The 23,228-nt window shown below is 48.4% G+C and overlaps 1 protein-coding gene across 11 annotated transcripts in view; it reads left to right on the top strand.

Moving 5' to 3' along the window:
• The window catches only part of LOC121443265 (serine/threonine-protein kinase WNK2-like), a 108,596-nt gene extending 95,454 nt beyond the window's left edge, over nt 1-13,142 (top strand). For 8 of the 11 annotated variants that reach the window (XM_041644962.1, XM_041644960.1, XM_041644959.1 and 5 more), the window contains 3 exons: nt 4,743-4,787; nt 6,234-6,472; nt 10,263-11,874. In XM_041644962.1, coding sequence (XP_041500896.1) covers nt 4,743-4,787; nt 6,234-6,472; nt 10,263-10,592 — 614 coding nt within the window. In that variant the 3' untranslated portion in view covers nt 10,593-11,874. Of the gene's footprint in view, nt 1-4,742; nt 4,788-6,233; nt 6,473-9,816; nt 10,236-10,262; nt 11,875-12,946 lie in introns of those variants that run through there. The other 3 variants (XM_041644968.1, XM_041644965.1, XM_041644967.1) reach the window with 2 other exon arrangements.
• The last annotated feature ends 10,086 nt before the right edge of the window (nt 13,143-23,228 follow it).

Below are 23,228 nucleotides of genomic sequence, written 5' to 3'. Positions count from 1 at the left end.
ATCAACCCAAAGTTGTAGAGCTTTTAAGGTTTTTGTCTTTTTTAACTGAAAAAAGAAAATAAGAGTTTTTTGACAATTGGATTGGAGATGCTGGTTTGGGGCACATGACTTTTTGCTTGTACAATAAAGATACATTGTGCTTGTGGGGACCCAGAGACCATGTCTGTGGTAGGTGACCATTACCATTCCCTACTCCCTGCATCAGAGGCCCATGGTGGGCCATCCTCCTCCAGGTGGACGGGTCAAGGGCACATGGCTATGTGGAAGTGCCAGGGGCTTCCCAGCATCTTCTTGTCTGTTCAGTAGTCTGCCCGCTATGGCACAGTGACATCTGGCTTGCAGTGCGTCTCTCTAGCTTCCCATCAGTTACTGAGTTGAGGATGAGAAGGGCTGGGAGGGCTCCCTTGTGTGTCCCTCATATTTCTGCGGCAGGCGGTCTGTGTACCCACCCGCCAGCCTCATTTTGGCCCCTGCTTGCCTGATGCCTCTTCTGACTGTGACTGGTGGGGACACAACTCATAAGAGGATGGTCACTAGGTGACCATTGGAACTCTGGGTATGTCCTGTGCCCGGGGCAGAGCACATGACAGTTTGTCAAAGCGAGCACAGTCATGCCTCTCTGAGGACAGCTTCTCTAGTTCAGGTCACGTCTTTGAATGGTGTTCATTGGTTTCACTGTGAGTTACTGGCCTGAGACTAAGAAACAGTGGGGAGAGGGGACCAGAAGGAGGGGACATCTGAGCAGGCTACGCTGCTTGCACATGCATTGCTGGTCCACAGCCTGGCCTATCAAGGCAGGCTGGGCTGGCTCAGCATCCTCTGACCCTTATGTGTTCTCAAGTGGCTGCCAGGCAGAGCTTAGGTGAGTCCCTACTCTGGCACCTCTCACTGTGGTACAGCGTATGGAGAATCTTGGGCCAGTGCACTCTGAAAGTGAAGCCCTAAAGGCTCTTTTATCCTGCAGGCTGCTGGCCTCTGAGTTTTAGGGATCTAGCCTCTCGTTGAGACATCCGTTTGTATGTCTGTGTGCTGGTTTCTGGGTAAACTGCAGAGTGTCTTCAAGAGGAGATGCGAGGCCTGTGAGAATCAAGCATGGAGTATGAGTCAGTAGGGGACAGGGAGCAGTGCTTCATGAGTGTGAGAGGATAAATGATGGAAGGATGGAGCCTGGCCGTGAGGCTGAGAGGAGAGAAGGGCTCTCAGGGCAGAGTGCACAGGTGGCTGGTAAGATGCTAGAGTATGCCTGCCTTGGAAGCTGTGTGATCCGGGAGGCCGTGATCAAGCCTACACAGTATCAGTTCATGTCTTTGGCTTGTGACACCCCTACTTCCTAGAGAGAGAAGGTGCTAAGAAAACAAAATAATCTTAAACTTTTAGTACAGAAATATCTGGGCTTCTGTGAAGCCCAGAGAAGGAAAAGGAGTCCCCAGGAGGGTAAGTTGAGCTGGAGGACCTATCTCAGGTGGAGTCAGGCAGAGCATCAGAGAGCTCCAGAGGCAGAGCTGGACGTGAGACAAGGGGCAGGTAGAGATGGGCTGTGGGTGGAAAGGCCTTGTCATAGAGCTCTCTTGAGACACCATTGACCACAGCAAGTCTTATAAAAGGAAACATTAATTTGGGGCTTGCTTATAGTTTCAGAGGTTTAGTCCATTATCATCATGGCGGGGAGTATAGTAGCATGCAAGCAGACATGGTACTGGAGAAGGAGCTGAGAGTTTAACATCCAGATCCACAGGCAGCAGGAAGAGACTGAGATACTAGGCCTGGCTTGGGCTTTTGAAATGTCAAAGCCCATTCCCAGTGACACATTTCCTCCAAGGCCACACCAATCTCCTAAGCCTTCTCAAGTAATGCCATTCCCCAATTGAATTCCACAATTCAAATATGTGATCCTGTGGGGACCATTCTTATTCAAACCCATCATAGGCCTCCAGGGAGTATGGACCCTCTATCAGTTCCCTCCTCCCAGTCTGGACAGGGTCCTGGCACAGATCCAATGACTCTCTTGCATGTCCCTTCCTATGGTAGACAGTAGCATTCAGTCAGCCATATTTATTCTGAAAAAACAATGGCCATGGAACTGAGGAGGAAAAATTCAAGTCAGAACCCAAGGCTGAACTTGGGTGTCTGCTCATGAGAAACTGTGGGTACAGCCTATTGAGACACTTGTTTTGTGTCCTATCCTACCCATGCTCAGGCAGGCATGGGCACCTCTTGTTTCTTGCTGTGCCATAGGAAACATGAGGTCTCACAATGTGTTGTTACTTCATCCTGTTCTCATTTGCCTCAGATCTGGTGCAGGAACCCTCGGAAGCCTTCCCAGCCTCTTCTCTGTATTGTTCTTATCTCTTGCTGGTGGTGAGAGAGTCCAGTGAGGTCCCCCAGCAGGACACACAGGAGACCCCTTACACACTCTGTAGCCTAGGCTTACTATAGAGGGCTGTGAAAGCAGGCATGTTGGCTCCAGGCTCTGTAAAACCCAGGATTATACAGCTCAAGGCCTAGTAAAAATGGTTTCATGATGGACTAAACCATATCTTGTTTCTGAACTGATGCACCCTGGGTAGTTTTTTTTGGTTATTGTCACCACTTGAGAATAAGGATTGTTCAACAGCTCTGGGGGTATATTAGCCCTTGACATCAGAATTGGGTGGAGGTTGAGGGGGGGTTGTCTAGTGGTCTGTAGTTAGAGCTGGCCTGTGGAAGGTTGGGATGGGGATGAAGCTGAGACACTTGGGCTGGCTATAGGGGACCAGGAGGGCTGACTCCCCGAGGAGGCCTGTTCTGTGAACCTCATCAATGTCTGAATACTGGGATGCAGAGAAGAGATGTGAGGCCGGAGCCCCTCTTTTAAGTATTTGTCCTTGTCTTTCCTCCTGAGCTTTATATCTGCCATGCTTGAGAAGTTCTTATTGCCAGCTAAGGTCCTCAGGGTGGTGACTGTGAGACTCTGGAGAGGAGGTGCTGTTGACCCACGTGTGGTTCATGGTTTAAACCAAAGCAATATGCAGAGACCTCACCTCACTGCAGGGACAAATGGGATATCCAGGGAGATCAGGCTGGGGCTGGTTGAAACCATCCTGCCTCTGGCTGGTTTGATCTGCTCACCTAGTACTATCCTGGCATAGTAGTGACGGGGGCCAAGCTTGTTCATCAGATGCCCAGGTAGAGACCCTGTCTGTTGGTATATTGGGAGCCATCTAGGGATATGCAGGACTTTCAACATGGAGTCCTAGATGTTCCCCTGAGACTTTGCACCAAGTCCTGCCAGAGAGCGGTGTGGCCTAAGTGTTGACATAAAATGACAAACATCGGCTGATTTGTCCAGAGACTAGCATTGCCTACTCTGGTCATCTGGAGCCAATCCAGGAGCAATATGGAAGATGGGAGCTGATGGCCATGGTCACCTGAGTCTGGAATCCAGGAAGGCCAACCATAGCAGTCCCTCTGGCATTCTACCCAGTGTGACAATAGCTACACAGGGTCCCGAATCCACAGCCCCCTTTCCTCCAAAAGTAGACTGAGATTCCTTCCCCACAACACACAGTATCTTCCAAATCCCTCCTGTTTATCTCCCCTCTTTCAATTTGAAAATTGAATTACTCAACAATACCCCATTGCCCCACTGTAACCTTAGAAGCCATACAGAATAAACTAAAATGAGTAAATCCATTGCAGCTGTGCTTCAGGTCCGATACACGGGCTAATTCTGACTGGGGTGTGGCCAGCGGTTATGCACTATCCTATCCCTCAGGGCAAGAGTACCAGGCCTATGAGCCAGAGCCTTGAGTGAGAGCACCCCCTTCCTGGAACATGTGTTTCGGAGAGGGGAGATGGGGCTGGAATACAGACCTGCTATGCTAGTGTGGCTTTGCCAAGTGACCTTGGGGAAGTCTGAGCTCTTCCTTGCCACTTGTGGCTCCCAGAGTGGCCATAGGTTAAGATAGAATCACAGCACATGCTGTAGCCCAGGCTGGCCCTGGGTCACTGGGTTACTCTACCCCTCTACACTGCCAGATGTCACATTCTGTATGTTGCCCATGGGACCCCAGACAAACTCAGGACAGTGGGGCTAGAGCTGTTTTAGTGATCGTCCAGTAAGGCTGCTTCCCATGCCCGTGGGGAAAGTGAGTTGGCAGAGAAGAGGCACGATGTCTCCCCAAATCCTTATCAACCCCAAGAAAGACTCACTAATAACCCTTCTAGATGCACTTCTGACCTAGTCCAAGGCAGCCATCTGGGATCCAGAATTGGCCTCAGACCTGCAAAACAATGTATCTTTTTGCACTTGGAAAACCTCTGGTGGCCTTGGTGGCCAGCCCAGGCTGAGCCTGGCTCCATTCGGGGACCCCATGGCTGACTTTCAGTGGGTTTCCCTGCCTCAACCAGTGGGACTCACAAAGGCCTGGTGTTTGAAACCCATGCAGTGTGCTTTGCAATTTTTTTTTTGGTTTGTTTTTCTTTTTTCTTTCTCTTTTTCTGGAATATGCTTTTAGAGACAAAACACTTCTCCCTGAAGCTTGGGGGCTTGCCCTGGCACCTCTACCTCCTCAGCGGAAGGCCATAAGAGCCTGTACACGAACTCTGGGGATGTCACCCCCTTCTCCCAGGCCAGGCTGGCCTCCCTCTCCGACTGCTGCCTGTGTCTGTCCCTCCCTGCACACTGATGACTTTTGCTTCCATGTGGTGTGTGCTGTTCTGCCTAACCCTGTGGTCTTGTGTCCTTTGTTCTTCCCTTACAGGGTCAGCCCTGAAGCGTCTCTGCCTAGGCAAAGAACACAGCAGTAGTAATTATCTGGTTTTTGTGTTTTTTTTACCCCCTCTGTCCCCTCTCATCGCATGGGCTTTGTCGTGGCTAGTGCGTATCAGGGCCTCCCACAGACGTGTGGCCTGTTCTGCCCCTGACCCACAGGGTTCTGCTTCGCTTCTGCCTGTCTGGATAGCTGCTTCCTCCCAGCTCCTCTTTGTGTCTCCATGGTTCCTAGAGTTTGTGCCATCTTGCCAGTCACTTCTTAATAGGCCTGTCCTTCTCCGCAGTGTCCGCATATTAGTGTTTATTAATTGGGTCCTTCCAAAACCTTAGGCTTCAGTGCTTCTTTGAAGTGTTAATGATGAGTGCTTCCCAAGGAGAGATACCAAGACTGGAAGGTTGTTAGTCAACCTGGGCCACTCACACACACCCCTTTGCTCTTTCTTGTCTTTTTGTTTTTTAATCCCCTTCATCTTTTTTTCCCCCTGGCTGAAAAACCTCATGTAGCAATAGCTGTGTGTTGAGTCTCATCACTAACGTGTAACCCTCTGTTTATGCTCCCCCATTGCTGGCCACTAAAGTTCACTACATTTTGGAACAGCTTGTTTGAAGAGATGGTCATTAGCTGTCTGGGGTTTTTTTTTTTTTTTTTTTTTTTTTGGTGATGTGTATAAACATTTTAAATTGGCTTATTCAAAATTGCTAGGTGGAATTACATGCATGGATAGGGGAGGAAGGGAGGAGGCAATTCAATAAGTCCTGTGTGGGCCATAAAAACAATCTCTCACAGAAGCAGGCAAGCTCTCTAGTCTGCAGAGTGACTCCTGGCTCCCAGCCTCCCAGTATCACCAAGCTGTGGCTCGGAGGGTGTGGAGCCCACCCGAGGGACTCTAGGTGTGGTATCTTTTATTACCACCTTTCCAAGTGCTCGCATAAGAAAAGGCACCATTTCCTTGTCTTGGGTTCCAGCTAAAATACACAGGAGCACAATGAACAGTCTGCCCAGGGGGTGCTGGAAGGCTGGTGGTGGCACTCACATGCTGAACATTCTACAAAGTAGGCCAGAGAGTACCCTGAGATTCTGCCCCTGCCCCTGGGATGCCAGTGCCCTTGTGTATCTGGCTGTGCCATGAATTCCCCATGCTCTCACGTGTGTGAGTCTCGGAATATTCTGTGGTAGGTCTTTGGGAGACTGTTAATGGAGACTGCCACCTGCTCAGGGTCGTCTTCCTGGCCTGGCTTAAGAAACAAGTGAGGCTGCCTGGCACAGCCCAGTCTCCCATAGCCTACACAGAGCCTCATGGTGCCTAACACCAGGCAGCAAGGCCCGCTAATGCAGACCGCCTCTTGAAGCAAGGTGTTGCTTGGCCAGAGTGAGGCCATTGATTGTCCCAGCCATCATGTGAGAATGACTGCGGCCAGCCTGTCAGTGGTGCTGAGTGAGTGTGTGGCGTCACCAATCCTGGCCTATATGACTCCCCAGGGTCTTCCACCAGCAGCCTGGCCCCAGGCCCTGAGCCAGGTCCCCAGCCCACTCTGCACGTCCAGGCACAGGTGAACAACAGCAACAACAAGAAAGGTACCTTCACCGACGATCTGCACAAGCTGGTGGACGAATGGACAACAAAGACAGTGGGGGCGGCGCAACTGAAGCCCACACTCAACCAGCTGAAGCAGACGCAGAAGCTGCATGACATGGAGGCCTCTGGCGAGGCACGGGCTGTGAGTGAGCAGGGGCACAGGCTCTACTGGGAGGGATATGGTAGGCATAGTGGCTATGAGCTACTGCTGGAATCCCGTGTGCCAGATGGCCATCATGCTAAGGACTTGACTTTCATGATCAGGGTCCATCTTCTCCAAAAGAATTCGGCCTTGCTGGGTGGTGGTGGCGGCATATACTTTTAATCCCAGCATTCACGAGGCAGAGGCAGGTGGATTTTTTAGTTTGAGGTCAGCCTGGTCTACAGAGTGAGTTCCAGGACAACCAAGGCTACACAGAGAAACCCTCTCTCAAAGAAAGAAAGAAGGAAGGAAGGGAAGGAAGGAAGAAGAAAAAAAAGAAGTAGGCCTTTGCCCCTGTGGTGACTAGGAAGCAAAAGTGACTTCCTGTGGTCCTTGTGGCCAGCAGGGAACAGGCTGTGCCTATGACCCTAGAACTCAGGTACAGCAGAATCCTTAGGCAGTCCCAAGTAGGCCACACACCTTCTCTGTGGACAGACACACCTCCATCTGCATTACATCCATTTGTCTCCAGGCTATAGGAAGGGCAGGTGTACCCCTCACTCCTGAGTGGCAGCTGCATCCAACTGGGGCCAACATGAGGCAGGACAAGTAGCCACCCTTGCAGGTCTTGGCACACATTACGATTTTGGGAGAGCTAGCTGTAGGAGTGTCCCCACTTTTCCGACTTTCTGGAGGAATTTGTGGAAGATTGGTGTTATTTCTACCCTAAATGACTCCCGAAGCTCATGGGTGAATCCATCTGGGCTGAAGTATCTTGTGGGTGCTGTTTTCAGTGTGGAAAACATCCCTCTGTGAACGTATGCTTTGAATCCTCCCAAACACACAAGGAATTGGAAGCCTGCTGTGAAAATTGCTTGCTACCTCCTATAGTAGGTGATGCTGGCAGAACTCATCACACATCTGTCCATCTCTTGGGGAAGGCTTTCCTTAAGAATCTGGTTTCTTTTCCCATCCTAACGCCATTTGAGTGTTTTGTCTTGACAGTCTTGTTAAATTCTGCTTCCCTGGTAGTTACTACTTCTTCCCTAAATTTGCCTAAACTTTCAAATCAGTTGCCACTTAATCACTGTAAGCCTTTTGTTGCTGTTTGGCCGATCCCCAAGCTGTGTGTCGTTCCTGGTATTGGTGATTTATGCCCCACTTCTTTCTGTGTTCTTCTGTCTCTGTTCCTCTGTGTGTCTGTCCTTCCTTCCCTTCCTGCCTTTTGTCCTTATCTCTTAAGGCTTTGTTAATTTCATGAGCCATTTCAAAGAACTTTATTATCTTTGATGATATTCTTTGCTGTATATTTCCTTCATTTCTAACTCTTACTATTTCTTTCTCTCTCTGACTTGATGTTCTCTAGAAAGATTCTTAGGTTTGACTGGGAATTGTTGGCAGAGTGTTTGCCTAGTGTTAGCGAGGACCCTGGTTTGGGCCCCCAGCACTAGAGTAAAACAGAAAAACTTCTTAAATTGGCCAGGCCACTAATTCTAGCCTTTCTGACTCTTGCAGAGGACTCAAGTTCATTTCCCAGAACCTATGTCTTGAGGCTCACAACTGCTTGTAACTCCAGCTCCAGAGCATCCGGGGCCCTCTTCTGCCCTCATAGACACCTGCACAGAGACACATATACACACACTTATACATAAATAAAAAGTAATTTTAAAAAAAGTTTAAAGTTCTCAGCCAAATGTCTCAGTGATGCATCTCATTTACACAGTCTCTTCCGGTTCCCTGGTTTCCTTCTTCCCACAGCTTCACTCCTTGGTTCCTTGTCTCGCCTTGTGAGGTTGTAATATTGTGTGAAGGATATTGTGTTGGAAAAAATTGTAAAAATAATTTGAGATCTAGACTTTAATTGTCTTGGTTTGTCTTTGAGCACACATTCTTGTTTTTAGCAGGCATCTTCTGTCGAGTGCCTGGTCAGGTGTGTGTGCACGCACGCACGCACACACACACCTCTCTCTCTCTCTCTCTCTCTCTCCCCCCTCCCTCTCTTCCTCCCTCCCTCCCTTTCTCTCTCTCTCTCTCTCTCTCTCTCTCTCTTTCTCTCTCTCTCTCTCGCCTGATGCTTACCAATTAGCTTGACTTTTGGCCAGTGAGCTCCAGACATCCACCCTTCTCTGCCCCTCCCCGGCGCTAGGGTCACAGATATGTGCTGCCACACCAGACTGCAGGCACTAGGAGTCTGCGCGAGTCCCCACACTTCCACACAGGAACTCTTACAGATCTCCAACCTCCTCTTCTACTTTTTGGTACTGAGCATGAAACAGAAGACTTTTAGTTTTTGGGTTTTTTTCTTCTTCTAGGAGTTTTGCTGTTTTAGCTGTTGTCTGGGCCATAGCTTATCTACTTGTTGCAGTACCTTCCTTTCCAGTCCCAACAGCATGGGAACAACACTCTCGTTGCCCTGCTGCAGCTTTGCAATAAGCTTATTATTTGGTGGGCTAGGACATCCACTGTTGAACTGCAAGAGTCTCTTGGTTTTTCTGGGTCCTAAATGTTTGTAGTTCTTTTTTTTTAAATATTTATTTATTTATTTATTTATTTATTATGTATAAAATATTCTATCTGTGTGTATGATGTTTGTAGTTCTTAAGGTAACCCACTGGAGCTTCTCTTAACAGTGAATTAAGTCTTTCAATGAACTGGATAGGTTCGCCATATTACCAGTCTTGAGTGTTGCATCAACTTGGCATCTGTTTCTTTACATCTTTGTAGGGTGTTAATATCTCTCATCAAACCCCTCCCGAGGTGGTTGATGATTGGGAGTGCTACAAACTGTGCAGTTCTGAAAATTTCGTGTCCCCATTGAGTGTTTCTAGTATGCAAAAATGTGACCAATTCTGGTGCCTAGAAGTCCTGCGAAATTTGCTTGTTCAGCCTTTCCTATGGGTTTCTCTACACATAGTCTTGTCTTCTGCTATTATGCATTTTTTCTTCTCTTGTCTTACCTTGGCTGGGTCCCCTCACAATGTTGACCAGAAGTTTGAAGGCACTTTGGGGAAGCGCCTAACGTTACCCCCTCTGTAGGTACGGGTGCTGGCTCCATGGAGGCCTTCACTGCTGAGCATGCCTCTGTAAAGGGTGTGGGGCTTGATGAATCTCCATCCTGCCTTGTGTGGAGAACACTAGCTGAGGTGTGTGTTGTCATGTGTGTGTTTGTGGTCAGAGGATAGAAGCCAGGGCCTCATATGTGCCAGGCAAGTGCTCACCAGGGAACTCCAGCATAGGCCTTCCAGTGGGGCTTCTCCTGTCTCTGTGAGGCAGCAAAACCCACTGGACTGGGATGCTAAACCTTTGTAGTTACTGTCTTCGGTTTCCCAACTATGTCTGTGTAGATGCTGCGGACTGCCAGTTCTTGATCTCTCTCGCTGTAGTCACGTCCAGTCCGGACATCAGAGGTGCTGGTTCTGGAAGCCATCAACCACTCCTTTCCCTGCCTCTAAGGCCACTGCTCCTGGCTGGGAGTACAGAGGGCTGCCCCAGAGATCCTGCTCCCGCACGCCTCCTGGGCTACTGTAGGTGCATAATGGTTACTAGGCCATGGTGTCACCTGGGTGGAAGTATGTCAGTCGCTCATGTACCCTTCCACACCCGGCAGGTTCTGCTCCAGACTCCGTCTGGCTTGTGGACAGCTGGAGCATATGGCCCACAGGTGCCTAGCCCTCAGTGTAGTGATGAGGGGCGGGAGGGCAGCTGCTTTCCACACCGGCACTTGGACTACAGAAGGAGACTGACTGACTGCAGCCCCCTGTGCCTTCCTCTTTGTTTCTGTATCTCATAGACAACTGTGCCTCGAGCAGGAGTGGGGACACCGTGTTTGGCCCCAGCACCCGGCCCTCTGTCCACCACAACCATTCCTGGAGCCACCCCAGCCCTGCCTGTGCCCATACCAGGTACTGTCCTCTCCAGCCTCTCAGGCCCTCCCTGTGCACTGCCTCTGAGTCAGTATGGAGGCCTGCTCCCTGTTCCTGTGTCCTGGGGGCCCTGGGTGGCCTCAGGGAACTCACAGGGCACTTGGGGAAGTCAGAGCCCTCCTAAGGTCCCTATGTTGCCAGTGTTTCTGCGGCCACCTGTTATCAGCACGCCAGGCCCCCGGCTGCACATCACGTAGCCCTCTGCCATGCCCTGGCCAGATGGAGCACTCGGAAGCATGTGGAAGAACCCAGTTGTGGTTTGGCCTCCTCATGGCTCCTTCACATGGGCACAGGGCAGAGAGCTTCAGCCCAGGGGGCATGAGGGGGCAGCAAGACACTTCCCCCGCTGCCTCAGACCCCCTCACCCTTAGGTCCCTGCAGTCAACACAGGCAGTCTTCACACCCCATTGCCTGTCCTTGATTGAGGATTAGAACCCCGCCATCCCCCTGCAGCAGCCCAGTGCCTTGAATTCCAGCTTTTCTGTTTCCTGATGGAAAGACATGTTTAAAAAGGCCACTGATCCAAAAGCAAAGGTGGATCTCATTACGGTTGACATGCGCGTTGCTGTCTCCACTGTGTTATGTTGCAGAGATGGGAATGGGGTACAGATGTGAAGTGGATAGTTAGTTCTAGTGTAAATGCCTAAAAACAGAAACTAAAGTGAACATTGACAATGTGACCTGCAAATGCTGGATGAACCTTGCTCAGTCCGTGACAGAGTGAGGTCACCCTGGGTTCTTCAGTAACAGAGCCACAGGGCCCTCCTGAAGTTGACACTCCTGTGAGGAGAGTCTGCAGCTTTGCTGAGCCGTGAGGATCCTGCCAAGAAACAAACGGTGAATGCCTTGATAGCCAGCAGGCTGTTAGGAGCACCTACAGGCAAACACCACCATTCAGCTCAGGGGTCCCCACTCACTTTCTTCCTTGTCCATGGTTTTCTTAGAAGCCTGTGATCTGCCCATCCTTCCCTGCAAATGCCTCTCCAGGCCGTCCTCAGGCCTGCCTGCTGAGGGGTGGAGCATTTCTGGAGGTTTCCATGATACTTGTTCCGGGGGGAGATGAAAGCCCCTGACTCCCTCTGAACAAATGTTTTACACCTCCATTGGAGGGTGGGCTGCCTGGGGTGACCCTGCTGTGAACTGTACAGTTAGCTGTACTCATGAGAACCAGCTCAGTTATTTTGGTTTAAATACACTATTCCATCAATTCAGTTAGAATTGAATTTTCAGGGGGCTGAGCAGAGTCATCTGCCGGGCCACAATACTGCAATAAGAGATTTCTGTTCTCTGTGTCTGGTCTGAAAACCACACAGGCCCACTTCTTAGTGAAGGGGAGCCTGCCTTCTCTCTCACTCCTGCGCCCAAGTCCTTTCCTACTGTGAGAACGCTAGTGGCATGGGATCTCCAAGAGACTGTATGTGCGAAGGAGAAAAATAAACGTTTGCTTGAAAATACTGTGAAATGACAGCTTTTTTCTTGCCCTCTGTTCATACCAGAGCCTTGTAAAAGATAGGTATGGGTCGTCCAGGGGGGCCTGCATGGCCTCTGCTTGGAGCCAGCAGCCATGCGTCCTGTACCCCGGAGGGTGGAGCTCATAGGGCTGGGAGACAAGAGCCAAACCTCTGGTGGGGTTGCCTGTTTCCCAGCACTGCGCCTGCTGGGAATGGCCCAGGCCCACTGTTACCAGGCCATTACCTCAAACCTGGCATTGCAGCCTGCTCTCGAGACTATTGGCTGGGCTGCAAGCCAGACTGCATCTGCATTGCTTTCAGAAGTGCAGGGAGAAAGGGTGAGTCTCACAGAGAGCAGACTGCATTTCCAGTCCCATCAGAGCTGTCACAAGGTCCTAGAAAACCTTGTTCGTATGAGTTCTAGGAGCTCCTGGTTACCGCCTTCCTCATGGTTTGGGACTTTTCTTTCAGGCTCTTGGGTTTGCTGAGTAGAGCTGGGCAGGCGCCAACCAAAGTCATATGAGAGGCACTGGCCTTCAGGGAGCCCAAGGCATTATGGAAGGTGATGGTTTAGGGAGAAGACTTGCGCTAAGTTGTCCAGCAAGCGCTTCACGGACAGCCTTGTGTATGTGCGCTGCAGACCTGGCCCTGACAGCATGGGGTACATTCTGCTAGAGGTGGCTGTCCTAAGACACAGCACTAGGCTTCCTTCCTGTACTCAGACCCCCGCAGCTGTATCATTGTACCTCATCTTGGCATGGGCCCTATTCAGAAGCAGAAATTGAAGGTTACTGTTTGCTCCCAGGCCAAGGCCAACTCAGTCTAGGATGGTTCAGCGGGACAGGGGTGAGGCCTTGTCTTTTCGGACTTAGGTGGTCATTGCTGAGTGACTAGCTATTCTTAGAAGAAGACAACCAGGTGACAGCCATGCTCTGTGCAGAGAATAGAACGCTGTACAACGCACAGTCTCATCCCGGCATGGCTCTGGCCCCTGGGAAAGGTGCCTTGGCAGGGCTGTGTGCAGGGGCATCAGGGCCCAGCCTTGGGTGAGGCCAGTGCCTCCAAGGCCTGTAGTGAGCTGTGGCCATTTTGTTTTCTAGATCCTGAGAGTGAAAAACCCGACTGAGCCGGCCTCTACGCCAGGCCCACACTGCATCATCCAGGCGAAGAACTGACAGACGCAAGGGCAGCCACTCCTCTAGCCCACTCACGCTGTTTTGTAACCACTTTCTAACCATTTTTTATTCACAATTGGAAACACAAATGTAATGCAAGAATAAAACATATTTTGGGGGAGACAGGACTTTGGTATTTCAAACTTCCTCCTTTCCACTGGTCATGGGGGCAGGCAGGAGATAGATAAGGGTGGGGAGGGCAGTGGGGGAGGGTTCAGCCCATTCTCTGCCAGGCCCTGGAGGCTCATCACCCAGTGCCCCTTCTCAGGCGCAGATTCAAGGTCCCTTTTGCCTACTCAGCTCCTTGTCACATGGTCTTTTCTCTGGCCCAAAGACACCAAAGTCATCCGTTCCCATTAAGGAAGAGCATCGCAGAGGTCTAAAAGTGAGCCTGCTTTCCAGAACTCGTGGGTACCATCAGGAAAGGACCCAGTCAACATGGAACCTGAAGCCGCCTGGGGGTGGAGGACAGGACCGCTAGCTTCAGGAAGAGTTATATCCCCATGGCAGGGTATGTCCAAAGCTCACATGGAAAAGCAGAAAAACAGGCTGGGGAGGTGGCTCAGTCAGTAATACTTGACCTGAGTTCAGTCTTCAGAACCTGTATTCAAAAGGTCAGGTGTGGTGGCCCACCTTGTAATCCCAGTGCTATAGAGGTAGAAACAGGACTCCTGGAAATTGTCGGATAGACAGACTAGCTTACTTGCAGAGTTCGAAGTGGTATCCTCTGGCCTCTACACACATGAATTCATGTGCACCCTCAAAGAAGTGCTGGTGACCTCTGAGTTGCCTTGACATCTAGTAGAGATAATTTTCAGTAACCCGGCAGCCCACAGAAATGGGCCTCAAACAGCTCCTAGGGTTTTGAACATCAAAACAGGACTAAACTGGACCCAGGTGTTGCTTGTCTGCAGCTGCAGTTCAGGGCATGCTCCAGCCAAGCATGGGAGCGTGTGTTCACAATACTCAGACATGTCACCACTGGGGACCGCAGACTGCTATGACATTAAGGAGGTTTCTGGCATCTCTAGGTGTCACTTATATCCATCATGACCAAGTGCTCCGCCCCTGAGATTTAAAGTATGCCTTGTTGGAGGTCTAGCTGATTCTCTAAGACCCAGGAAACCTCGGCATACAGAGCTTCACATTCTGCCAACATCCCCAGCAGTCAAGGTCATAAGACTGTACATCTGTGTCATGTACGCCAGCAACTTATTGCCCTGGACTGGGAGCCCAGCCTTGACTTCTAGGAAACAAAAAGCAAATGGTGACTTGGTCATTCAGGGTTGCCATATAAAATACCATAGACTGGTTAGCTTGCTCACCGTTCCAGAGGCTGGACGTCCGAGACCAAGTGTCTACGTAGTAGCTAGATTGTAGAGCTGCTCTTGTGGTTTGTACATAGTGCCCATCACACTCTGCGCCCCCATGACCTCTCTCTCTGCATAGAAAGATTGCATTTGTGCTCTTCATAGGATTTTAGTCTTAGCAGATGAGGGCCCCACTTTTTTTTTTTTAAGATTTGGAGGTTTTCATTTTATTAAAAATGTAGCGACATAATAGCAGCCTCATGTGATCACTCTTTACTAGTACCATGTAAAAGTAGTTCAAGGACCCCACTCTTAGGATTGCATTTGCTCTTCATAAAGTCCCCATCTCCCCATACAGTTACAAGGTGATTGGGTCCTCAATGTAGGAGTTTAGAAGAATATAGTTTTCAGTATATAGAATATGGCTTACTGGTCCTTTGTAAGGTGGAGACAATCTGTACTTGCTTGTCTCTACTTGTACCTTAAAGCTAACAAGTGAATACCAACCAATTCTACAAAGAGAACGGGAGGAAGGAAGAAATCCAGTGATAGTAAACTCGGAGCAAGGAACAACTTGTCTGAGCCCCCACATAGGAACATGAGGTGGAGCCCATGCAGCTTCTTCCTGCAGAATCATGGACTACACAGGACCATGGGCAGTGGTCACCCGCTCAGCACATGGGTCAGTTGGCCAGACAGGCACCAAGGGCTACAGAAGTTGATTTAGAATTTAAGGTCACAGGGCCACAGGAAAAGGGGACCAAAGAGTAGACAAGATCAAAATCAAATAGCAAGGTGATAGGTTAGTAATGACCAAATTTGGAATTACATACACACACACACACACACACACATACACACACACATATACTGTTGTAAGAAATATTAGATTTAAATAAACAGCAGGATTCAGCCTGGTGGTGGTGGCAGCGCACACCTTTAATACCAGCACTCGGGAGGCAGAGACAGGTGGTTCTTTGTGAGTTTGAGGCCAGCCTGGTCTACAGAGCAAGTTTTAGGATAGCCAGGGCTACACAGAGAAACCCTGTCTGGAAAACTAAGAAATTAACAGCATGACTCAGACATGTTGCCTATAGTTTTTTTAAATGCCTCAAATATAAAGACAAAGGATAAGGTAAAAGTGAACACGGGTTCACCATCCCAACGAGGGGAGGTGGAAGTGGCTCTGGTAGATGGACACACGAAAGTAAAAGGCAATCATGGCCATACCATCCTAACACTAACCAAACGGAGGAGGTATGAGTGGGTCTCATCAATGCAGTTTTGACAGTAACTCTTATTGCCAGTTAAAAGAACCATTTCACAATAACAAAAGGGTCAACTCACTAAGTTCCAAATTTCCGTGTGCCTAATGACAGTGCTTCGAACTATGTGAGCAAAACTGACAAACTGCAAAAGAGAAATCCATGATAATCATTTTGGTTTCAAGTTTAATAATGAACAGGACAAGAAGAAGTCACACCAGACCAAGAGTCTGGCCCAGTGTCTAATGCCTCACCTCTTCCTTCTTTCCTTCTGCCACCTATCTGGGAAGGCTGAGAGGACAGCATGACTGTTTCTCCGTTGGTAGCAGTAAAGGATCCCATCAAATATGGCCCCCTCCTACATGTCCTCAGCTTTCCCTGACCTGAGCACTTGCGAAAGCCCATAGCCAGTATTTTCTCCTTGTCCTGTCAACTTGGGACCTACTAAGAAGGCATCCTGTTCTAGAAAGCCTCATTTTGTGGGTTAACAAACCTCTTTGTGTCTTCTTGGTGTATGTGTGTGTATACATGTGGTCACCGCACTCAATATCTAGACAGCATTTGGGTGGAAAGCCATCCTGTGTCTGGGGAGTGACCACGGCTGCCTCTGAGAATATAGAAGACTTGAACACAACTTCTGACCTTACACATAAAAGCCCTATTGATATTTCTGGGATGTTTTATCGCAGACACACTCCCACTTCCCCTCCTTCCTTCCTTTCCTTCCCCTTTTCCCTCTACTCTTCCCTACTTTTCCTTTGGTTGTTGAGACTGAACCCAGAGCCTCACCCAGTGGCCAGTGCTCAGTCACAGGTGTCCTCCCAGCTGAACACAGTGTCTCTTATGTTCACATGACCTGTGTATGAAGATAGATCATATTGTGGGGCACACAAGGGAGTGGCACATTAAATATTTCTGATAACACATTTTAAAGAAGTCAAGTCGCATGAACAAATGTTCCCTGACCAATAGAGAATGAAGTTTGAAAACAATGATTCACTATAAAATACACAGATATTTGGAAATGAAATAATGCACTTCCAAATGGCCTATAAACTGAAGAAAGCAGGAGTGAAAATAGAAACAAAAAAAATTCATTAAAATGAAAATGAACTCTACTACTTGTAAAGGCCTAGAATCCCAACAGACTCTAGGGTTAAGGCAGAGGGATCTCAAGGTCAAGGCCTGCCTAGGCCTCTTAGTAAGACTTGATCTCATAATTAAGAGAAAAAAAAAGGTCTAGGTTTTTAGCTCAGTGGTGGAGCACTTGCGAAACTTACAAAGTCCTGGATTTAACCCCCAGTGTTGCAGAAAGAAAAGGGAAGGAGGAGAAAAGAAGGAAATATGTAAAGAAGGAACAAAGCCCAGTTCAAAGGCTGCCCTAGAGAAGGGTTTCCAGCATTGAGGATGTAAACAAGAACCAGTGAGAGCCCAGTGGTCAAAGATATTTGCTGAGCCTGGTGGCCTGAGTTTAATTCCAGTACCCTCAGGGTAGAAGGAAAAAACCTAATTACCCCAAGTTGTATTTTGGCCTCCACACATGCACCATGGCATGCAAGCACACACACACACACACACACACACACACACACACACACACGCATGCATACACATACACAAGCATAATTATGTTTTAGATGTGTTTATTTTATTTCATGTGAATGAGTGTTCTGCTTGCATGTTTCTCTGGTGTCCACAGAGGTCAGGTAAGGGCATCAACTCCCCTGGGACTGGAGTTACCGATGGTTGTGAATGACCTTGTGGGTGCTGGGAATTGAACCCGTGTCTTCTGCAAGAGTAGCCAGTGCTCTTAACTTCTGAACCATCTCTCCAGATTCTAATTAAAAATATTTTTAAAGAATGTATATGGGAAAAGAAAGAAAGATTAAAGCAATGGTTTCATTTTCTACCTTAAGAAGCTATACAAAGAAATTAAATCTAGGGTCAGAGCAATGACTCGGTAGGTAAAGTGCCTGGCCCCATAGACGTTTCTAAAAGACTGTTGAATTGTTGCCCACTAAAATGAAGTCACACATACCGTACACATCCATAATTACAAGGTTTACAGTAGAAAGTGCTGGCAGGATGACTTATTGCTGCTTGAGTCTGACAACCTGAGTTCAAACCTATGGTGGAAGGAGAGGACCAACTCTTAAAATTCTCCTTGGATCTCCATAGGCATGCAGAGATAAACCCACAAGAGATCTTTGTTGAGAAGTAGACAGCTGTTAATGGCAGTTGACATGGAAGATTGTACCCGGAGTACTCAGTCAATGAGGACAGGAGGGAGAGACCTGTGTTCAGGGCTATAAATGCTCCCTGTGCTCATTCCTTGGCCAGTCACTTGTCTGCATCGGTGCCCACCTTGCAAGATCCTAAAATAAGCTGCCTTGCTTTTGCTGCTCTGAGCTTCTAGTGCTCACCATTACAAAGCAGGGATCTTCATTCCCCACTGAACGAATGTTCTCATGAACTGTGATGACCAAGAACTGGAAACAATTTAACTATGCCAAAGGTTGGCAGACAAAGCCATGAGCACATGGCGGGCCAGCCTTACAAGCCTATGCTGTGCAGCAATGGGGAGAAACAAGCTTCTCACCTGTGCGACAGACGACACTGCCAATCTCGAGGGAATCATCCAAATGAAGGAGGCCCCACTCAAAAGGGTCCCGTGCCTCAAACCCCTGTATGTCCAGTAAGAGAAAATACAAACTGATTGTACTGATGAGAGCTGATCCGAAATTGTCTGGGAGGGCTTGGGGCGGGGGAGACGGCATGAGGACGCATTTGGAAGAGAAGGGGAAAAGTTGAACTTGGACACAGTGAGCTTTCTCCCGTGCGTGCACATGTCAAGCTTTACCGAATGGTACATGTTGGGTGTTATAGCTTGTATGTGTTATGCCTCAATAAAACGGTCACCCTTCAGCATCCCACACACACCTTCAGGGTTGAGTCCAGAGCTTTCTTTCTCCCTGTTTCTTCACTTGGTTGGTCTGTATGCATGTCTGGCTCAATCTCTTCCTATAAAAATGCCAGCCAGATGAGATAGGGCTTACTGTCGTGGCCTCATTTTGGCTTAGTTCTTCAAAGCCTGTCTCCAAATACGTCACATTTTTGTCTATGGCTACATCTCCCTGAATTCACTTGGCTTGTCCAAATACTTCACATTCTGAGGGACGGGGGAAGGGAGTCTGGGACTCCAGTGTGTGGATTGAAAAACACGAATCAGGTCATTGCAGGTGATAGAGAAAGCAAGTAATAATGGCCAAAGACCTGGGGACATCAGCTTAGATGGGGAGAGGGCTTATTTTGGCTCTCAGTTCTAGATGTTGCATTTATGACAGGGGTTCCAGGCTTTGGGACCTGAAGCAAGGCAGATGGAGGGCATATTGAGAAACAAAATGTCTTATCTCTGAACAGCTGAGAGGAAGCATCCAAAGTCTCCTACAGTGGTACCCCATTGACCTACAAATTCCCATTGGCATGGGGAGTTGACTCAGTGGGCAACCTGCTTACCATTCAAGCATGAGGACCTGAATTTGATTGCCAGCACCCATGTTTAAAAAAAAAAAAAAAAAAAAAGCTTGGTGTGGCATGCACCCGTGGTTCCAGCACTGGGAAGGCAGACAAGAGGAGCCTTTGGGTCACTGGCCAGCCAGTCTAGCAGAATTGAGGAGTTCCAGGATCAGTGAGAGACCCTCTCTCAAAAAGGAAGGTGCAAAGCAACTGAAAAAGACACCCCAAATTGACCTCTGATACACACATACACACAGCACACAGACACACATGCACACACACACATTCTTCTGCTAGGCCCTGCCTCCTAAAGGCTCCATCATCTCCCAACAGTGTCTTAAGTGTAGCAGTTAATTTGTCGTGGTGCTCGAACCCTAGACTGAAGCTACTTAAGGGAGGATGTTGTTATTTTTAATGACTTTCACGGCAGTAAGAGCGTGGTGGCTAAGGCTGCTTAATCTGTGTCCATGAGCAATTCATCAGGATGGCTCGCTCATGCCATGGCAGACAAGACACAGAGAGGTTGGGCTGGAATCAGAAGTAGACATCACCTCCAAGGCCACCTCTAGTGATACTCGTCCCCAAGTGACACCATAGTCCCAATTATTGAAAACCTTACAGGACCTGCTTTAAAGGCTTTCACTCAGGGTTCAAAAAGAGAAGGCACAATAAGCATAGGAACTAAAGTCTGATGGCTGTAGGAAAAGAATCTCCTCTCACATTCTTTCTCCTAATTATTTATAATTTCTTTGCTCAAATTCTCTGCCTCAATTCTAATTCCAACTTTTCTGTTATAATACTCTGTTCCAATTCATTCTTGTTCTAATTACTCTACATCCCTTCTTCTTCTCCTCCTTCTCCTCCATCTTACTTCTTCTCAATCTATTTCTTCTGCCGTAACAAATTTTCAAATATATATCCATTAGCAACTTGTAATATAAAAAGCTACAAGGAGGGGCTGGAGAAACGGCTAAGAGGTTAAGAGCACCTGCTGCTCTTCCAGAGGTCCTGAGTTCAATTCCCAGCAACCACACGGTGGCTCATAACCATCTAGAATGAGATCTGGTGCCCTCTTCTGTCATGCAAGCAGAACACTGTATACATAATAAATACCTTTAAAAAAAACCTGCAAGGAAAATTCTCAGGGACACAGGCATTCTTGGAAGATATGTAGCAAAACTTATCAGCTAGTTTGTAGCTAACCACAGCTACAGCTGTGAGGAGATCCTGGTCATCTTTTAAAGGGGCCGCTATAGGTTACAAAGGATAAAACTAACCCATTGAGAGAGCTAAGGAAAAGGCAAAGAGGACGTGCATTATTTTACATTTCTAATGTCTGGACATGGTTAGTCAGGTAGGTACTATTGGTCTCTTGAAGGACTAAGACAGAACAAGGACAGACATCTGCAATACCGCCCTAATTTATCATAAGTCCTCTGAAAGCTTACGTCTTACAAGGCCAGACGCCTGCAATTTCATAAGTCAAAGTTCCTTTTTTTTTTAAATATTTATTTATTTATTATGTATACAATATTCTGTCTGTATGCCCAAAGGCCAGAAGAGGGCACAAGACCTCATTACAGATGGTTGTGAGCCACCATGTGGTTGCTGGGAATTGAACTCAGGACCTTTGGAAGAGCAGGCAATGCTCTTAACCTCTGAGCCATCTCTCCAGCCCAAGTCAAAGTTCCTTTTGTGATTTGACCAGAAGGACGCATGTCTGGCCAGCTTGCTCCTTCAGTAAGGCTAATGATAGAGAACAGGCTTCTAAGTTTCTCACTGTAATGTGGAGAACTTAGTGTAGAGAGAAACCATCTTTCTGACCATCCACAAATATGTGTGCCCATAAGACTGAGATATAATCATGACATGAAAATGCATGGTAATGGGGAGATATCATAGCTGCTACTGCACAAACGAAATTACAGATAAAAGCAACAGTTTTCAGAGTCTGCGCCCTGCTGGCTTTGAATAATTTTTCAGGTGGGTTGACAACTGAGTTATCAATTGCTATAATTGCATCATGGTCCACTATAGCTTGTGATAAACGCTCCCAACACCCAACGGTTCCACAATGTCCTAAGCAGCCTGCACCACCAGCTGAGAATCAAATGTTCACCCGCTCAGGCTGTGGGGGCCATTCCACATTCCAGCCGTTCTAACAAGGAGCACATCTTAAACATAAATACCTTCGGGGAATATTCTAGAGTCAAACTATAACAGGCCATTAGCTGGCCATTGCCAGAACTTGTCCTTGCGTTCTCGGGATTCATCATTCCGTGATATTCTTTCTCTAGATTGTATCTATTTGAACGTTTCCCCCGAGTAGGCATGACACTGTTTACAGATCGAAGCTGGTACACAAGGCCTCTGCGTGTGGCCCCGGCAGAGGGGCACTGCATTCCCCATGGAAGCCAGCCCGGCCTGCAACTCTGGCTGAACCATCAAAGACTTCATGAGGTTTCGTCACATGCTTTCTTTGCCCAGAGAGACACCTCTCATTCCTATACAGAAATTCCTTTGCTCTCTGTGTGATGCACATTCCAAACTGTCATAACCGGAGTGTGGATGTGCCTAAGGGCACCCACAGTTATCCTCAGGAATCCCATGGAGGAGATGCTGCTCAGGGCCCTTGACAAAACATCCCTCGGGGACTGATGCCATTTCTTTCCAGAGGTGTTTGGAAAGGACTAAAAATAATTGTAGAGTATATTTTGAAAACTTCTCGAAAGTGCGGGAATGGGCCTGTAATTATCTTGTCCTTACAAGCTGTTGCTCTTTTTTGTGCAATTATGTGGTCAGCAATCAGCAGGAGAAAATGATGTGTTTGTGCTCGGTGCCTTGGAGCCATTAGCAAAAGCAGCCCCTCCCCCACCAGGAAGAGTTGATGCTAATCAAGTAAAACAGTAATTGGATTCTGTTTCTTGTCAGAGGTGCGAGTTGGGCTGTTAATTGCCCTGATTTCAAACACCGAAGCTTCCAGGGAACCCATGGGCTGGATCTTCTGCCAGTCAGAGACCTCCAGTCTGCACCCTGAGCAGGCCACAGGCCTTCCTGATCGTTTTAGTTTGTGTTGAACTTTTAAAGGGGACAGGAGCTGTCTCTAGGGAACTGGCTGGCTGTGGTGCTCAGGAAGAAAAAGGCAGACTAGCTGCTGGGATTCCAATGCCTATGGCTTTGTGGACACCCCCACGAGAAGCTCTGGCCTCCAGCAAGATCTCATTGTGGCTTCTGAACCCAGGCTCCAGAAAGTTCTCAAGTATATATATGGACAAAGAGTCTCTGAGACGGACCCCCTTGCTGGGCATCTCCAGCACCTGGCTGTCCCTGTCACATGCAGGCCATGCCAAAGCTGTGTACTGCGACAGAGAAAGTCCCATGAGCATTCGGGGCCAGCACAGGCAGCTCATCAGGTGGACCTGCTACAGGTCATGTGAGGTAGGGCCAAAGCAAGGTCTTCTCGTTCTCTGTGCTGCTGTGAGAAAATACCTGACACTGGGCAATTTCCTGTGGACATGTATGTGTGTTATGTGTGTATATATGATATATGTATGTGTAGTGTATGTGCATACATGTTTGTATGTATGTGTGCTGTAGTTCATGTGTGGAGGTCAGAGGTCAACCTTTGGGTGCAGGGGCTTACTTTCCATCTTGAGGCTCTGTTGTTCATGGTTAGTTGGCCCACAGAGTTGTGGGGACCCTCCAGTCTCCACCTCCTGCTTCGCCTTAGGCATGCTGGGATTAACAGATGTGTGTTCCTGCGTTTGGCTTCATCTGGGGATTCAGACGCCTTCCTTCATGATTACACCTGGAGCACTCTCACCGTCCATGTGTCCGGGACCCTTGTCCACACCTGGAGGACTCTCATTGTCCATGTATTAGGGACCCTTGTTCATACCTGGAGGACTCTCATCGTCCATGTATTTGTGAGCCTTGTTTACTATTCACTGCCTCAGGAATAGATCACTGAGACAGAACTGTCTCCTAGAAAGGGCAGAGGAAAGCACTTCCTGTGACCTGGGCCGACAGGCAGGTTTCCTCTACCTTCAAGTCATCCCACTTGAAGGCATCAAAAGCACCTGCCAGCTCGCAAATGCTCCAGCCTGAGCCTGGCTG

Source organism: Microtus oregoni, unplaced genomic scaffold (genome assembly GCF_018167655.1).
Source record: "Microtus oregoni isolate MIOR12 unplaced genomic scaffold, Mior012 000103F_ref0000194, whole genome shotgun sequence".
Taxonomy (NCBI): domain Eukaryota; kingdom Metazoa; phylum Chordata; class Mammalia; order Rodentia; family Cricetidae; genus Microtus; species Microtus oregoni.
The sequence above is the reverse complement of the archived record's forward strand: the minus strand, read 5'-3'. Positions and strand labels throughout refer to the sequence as shown.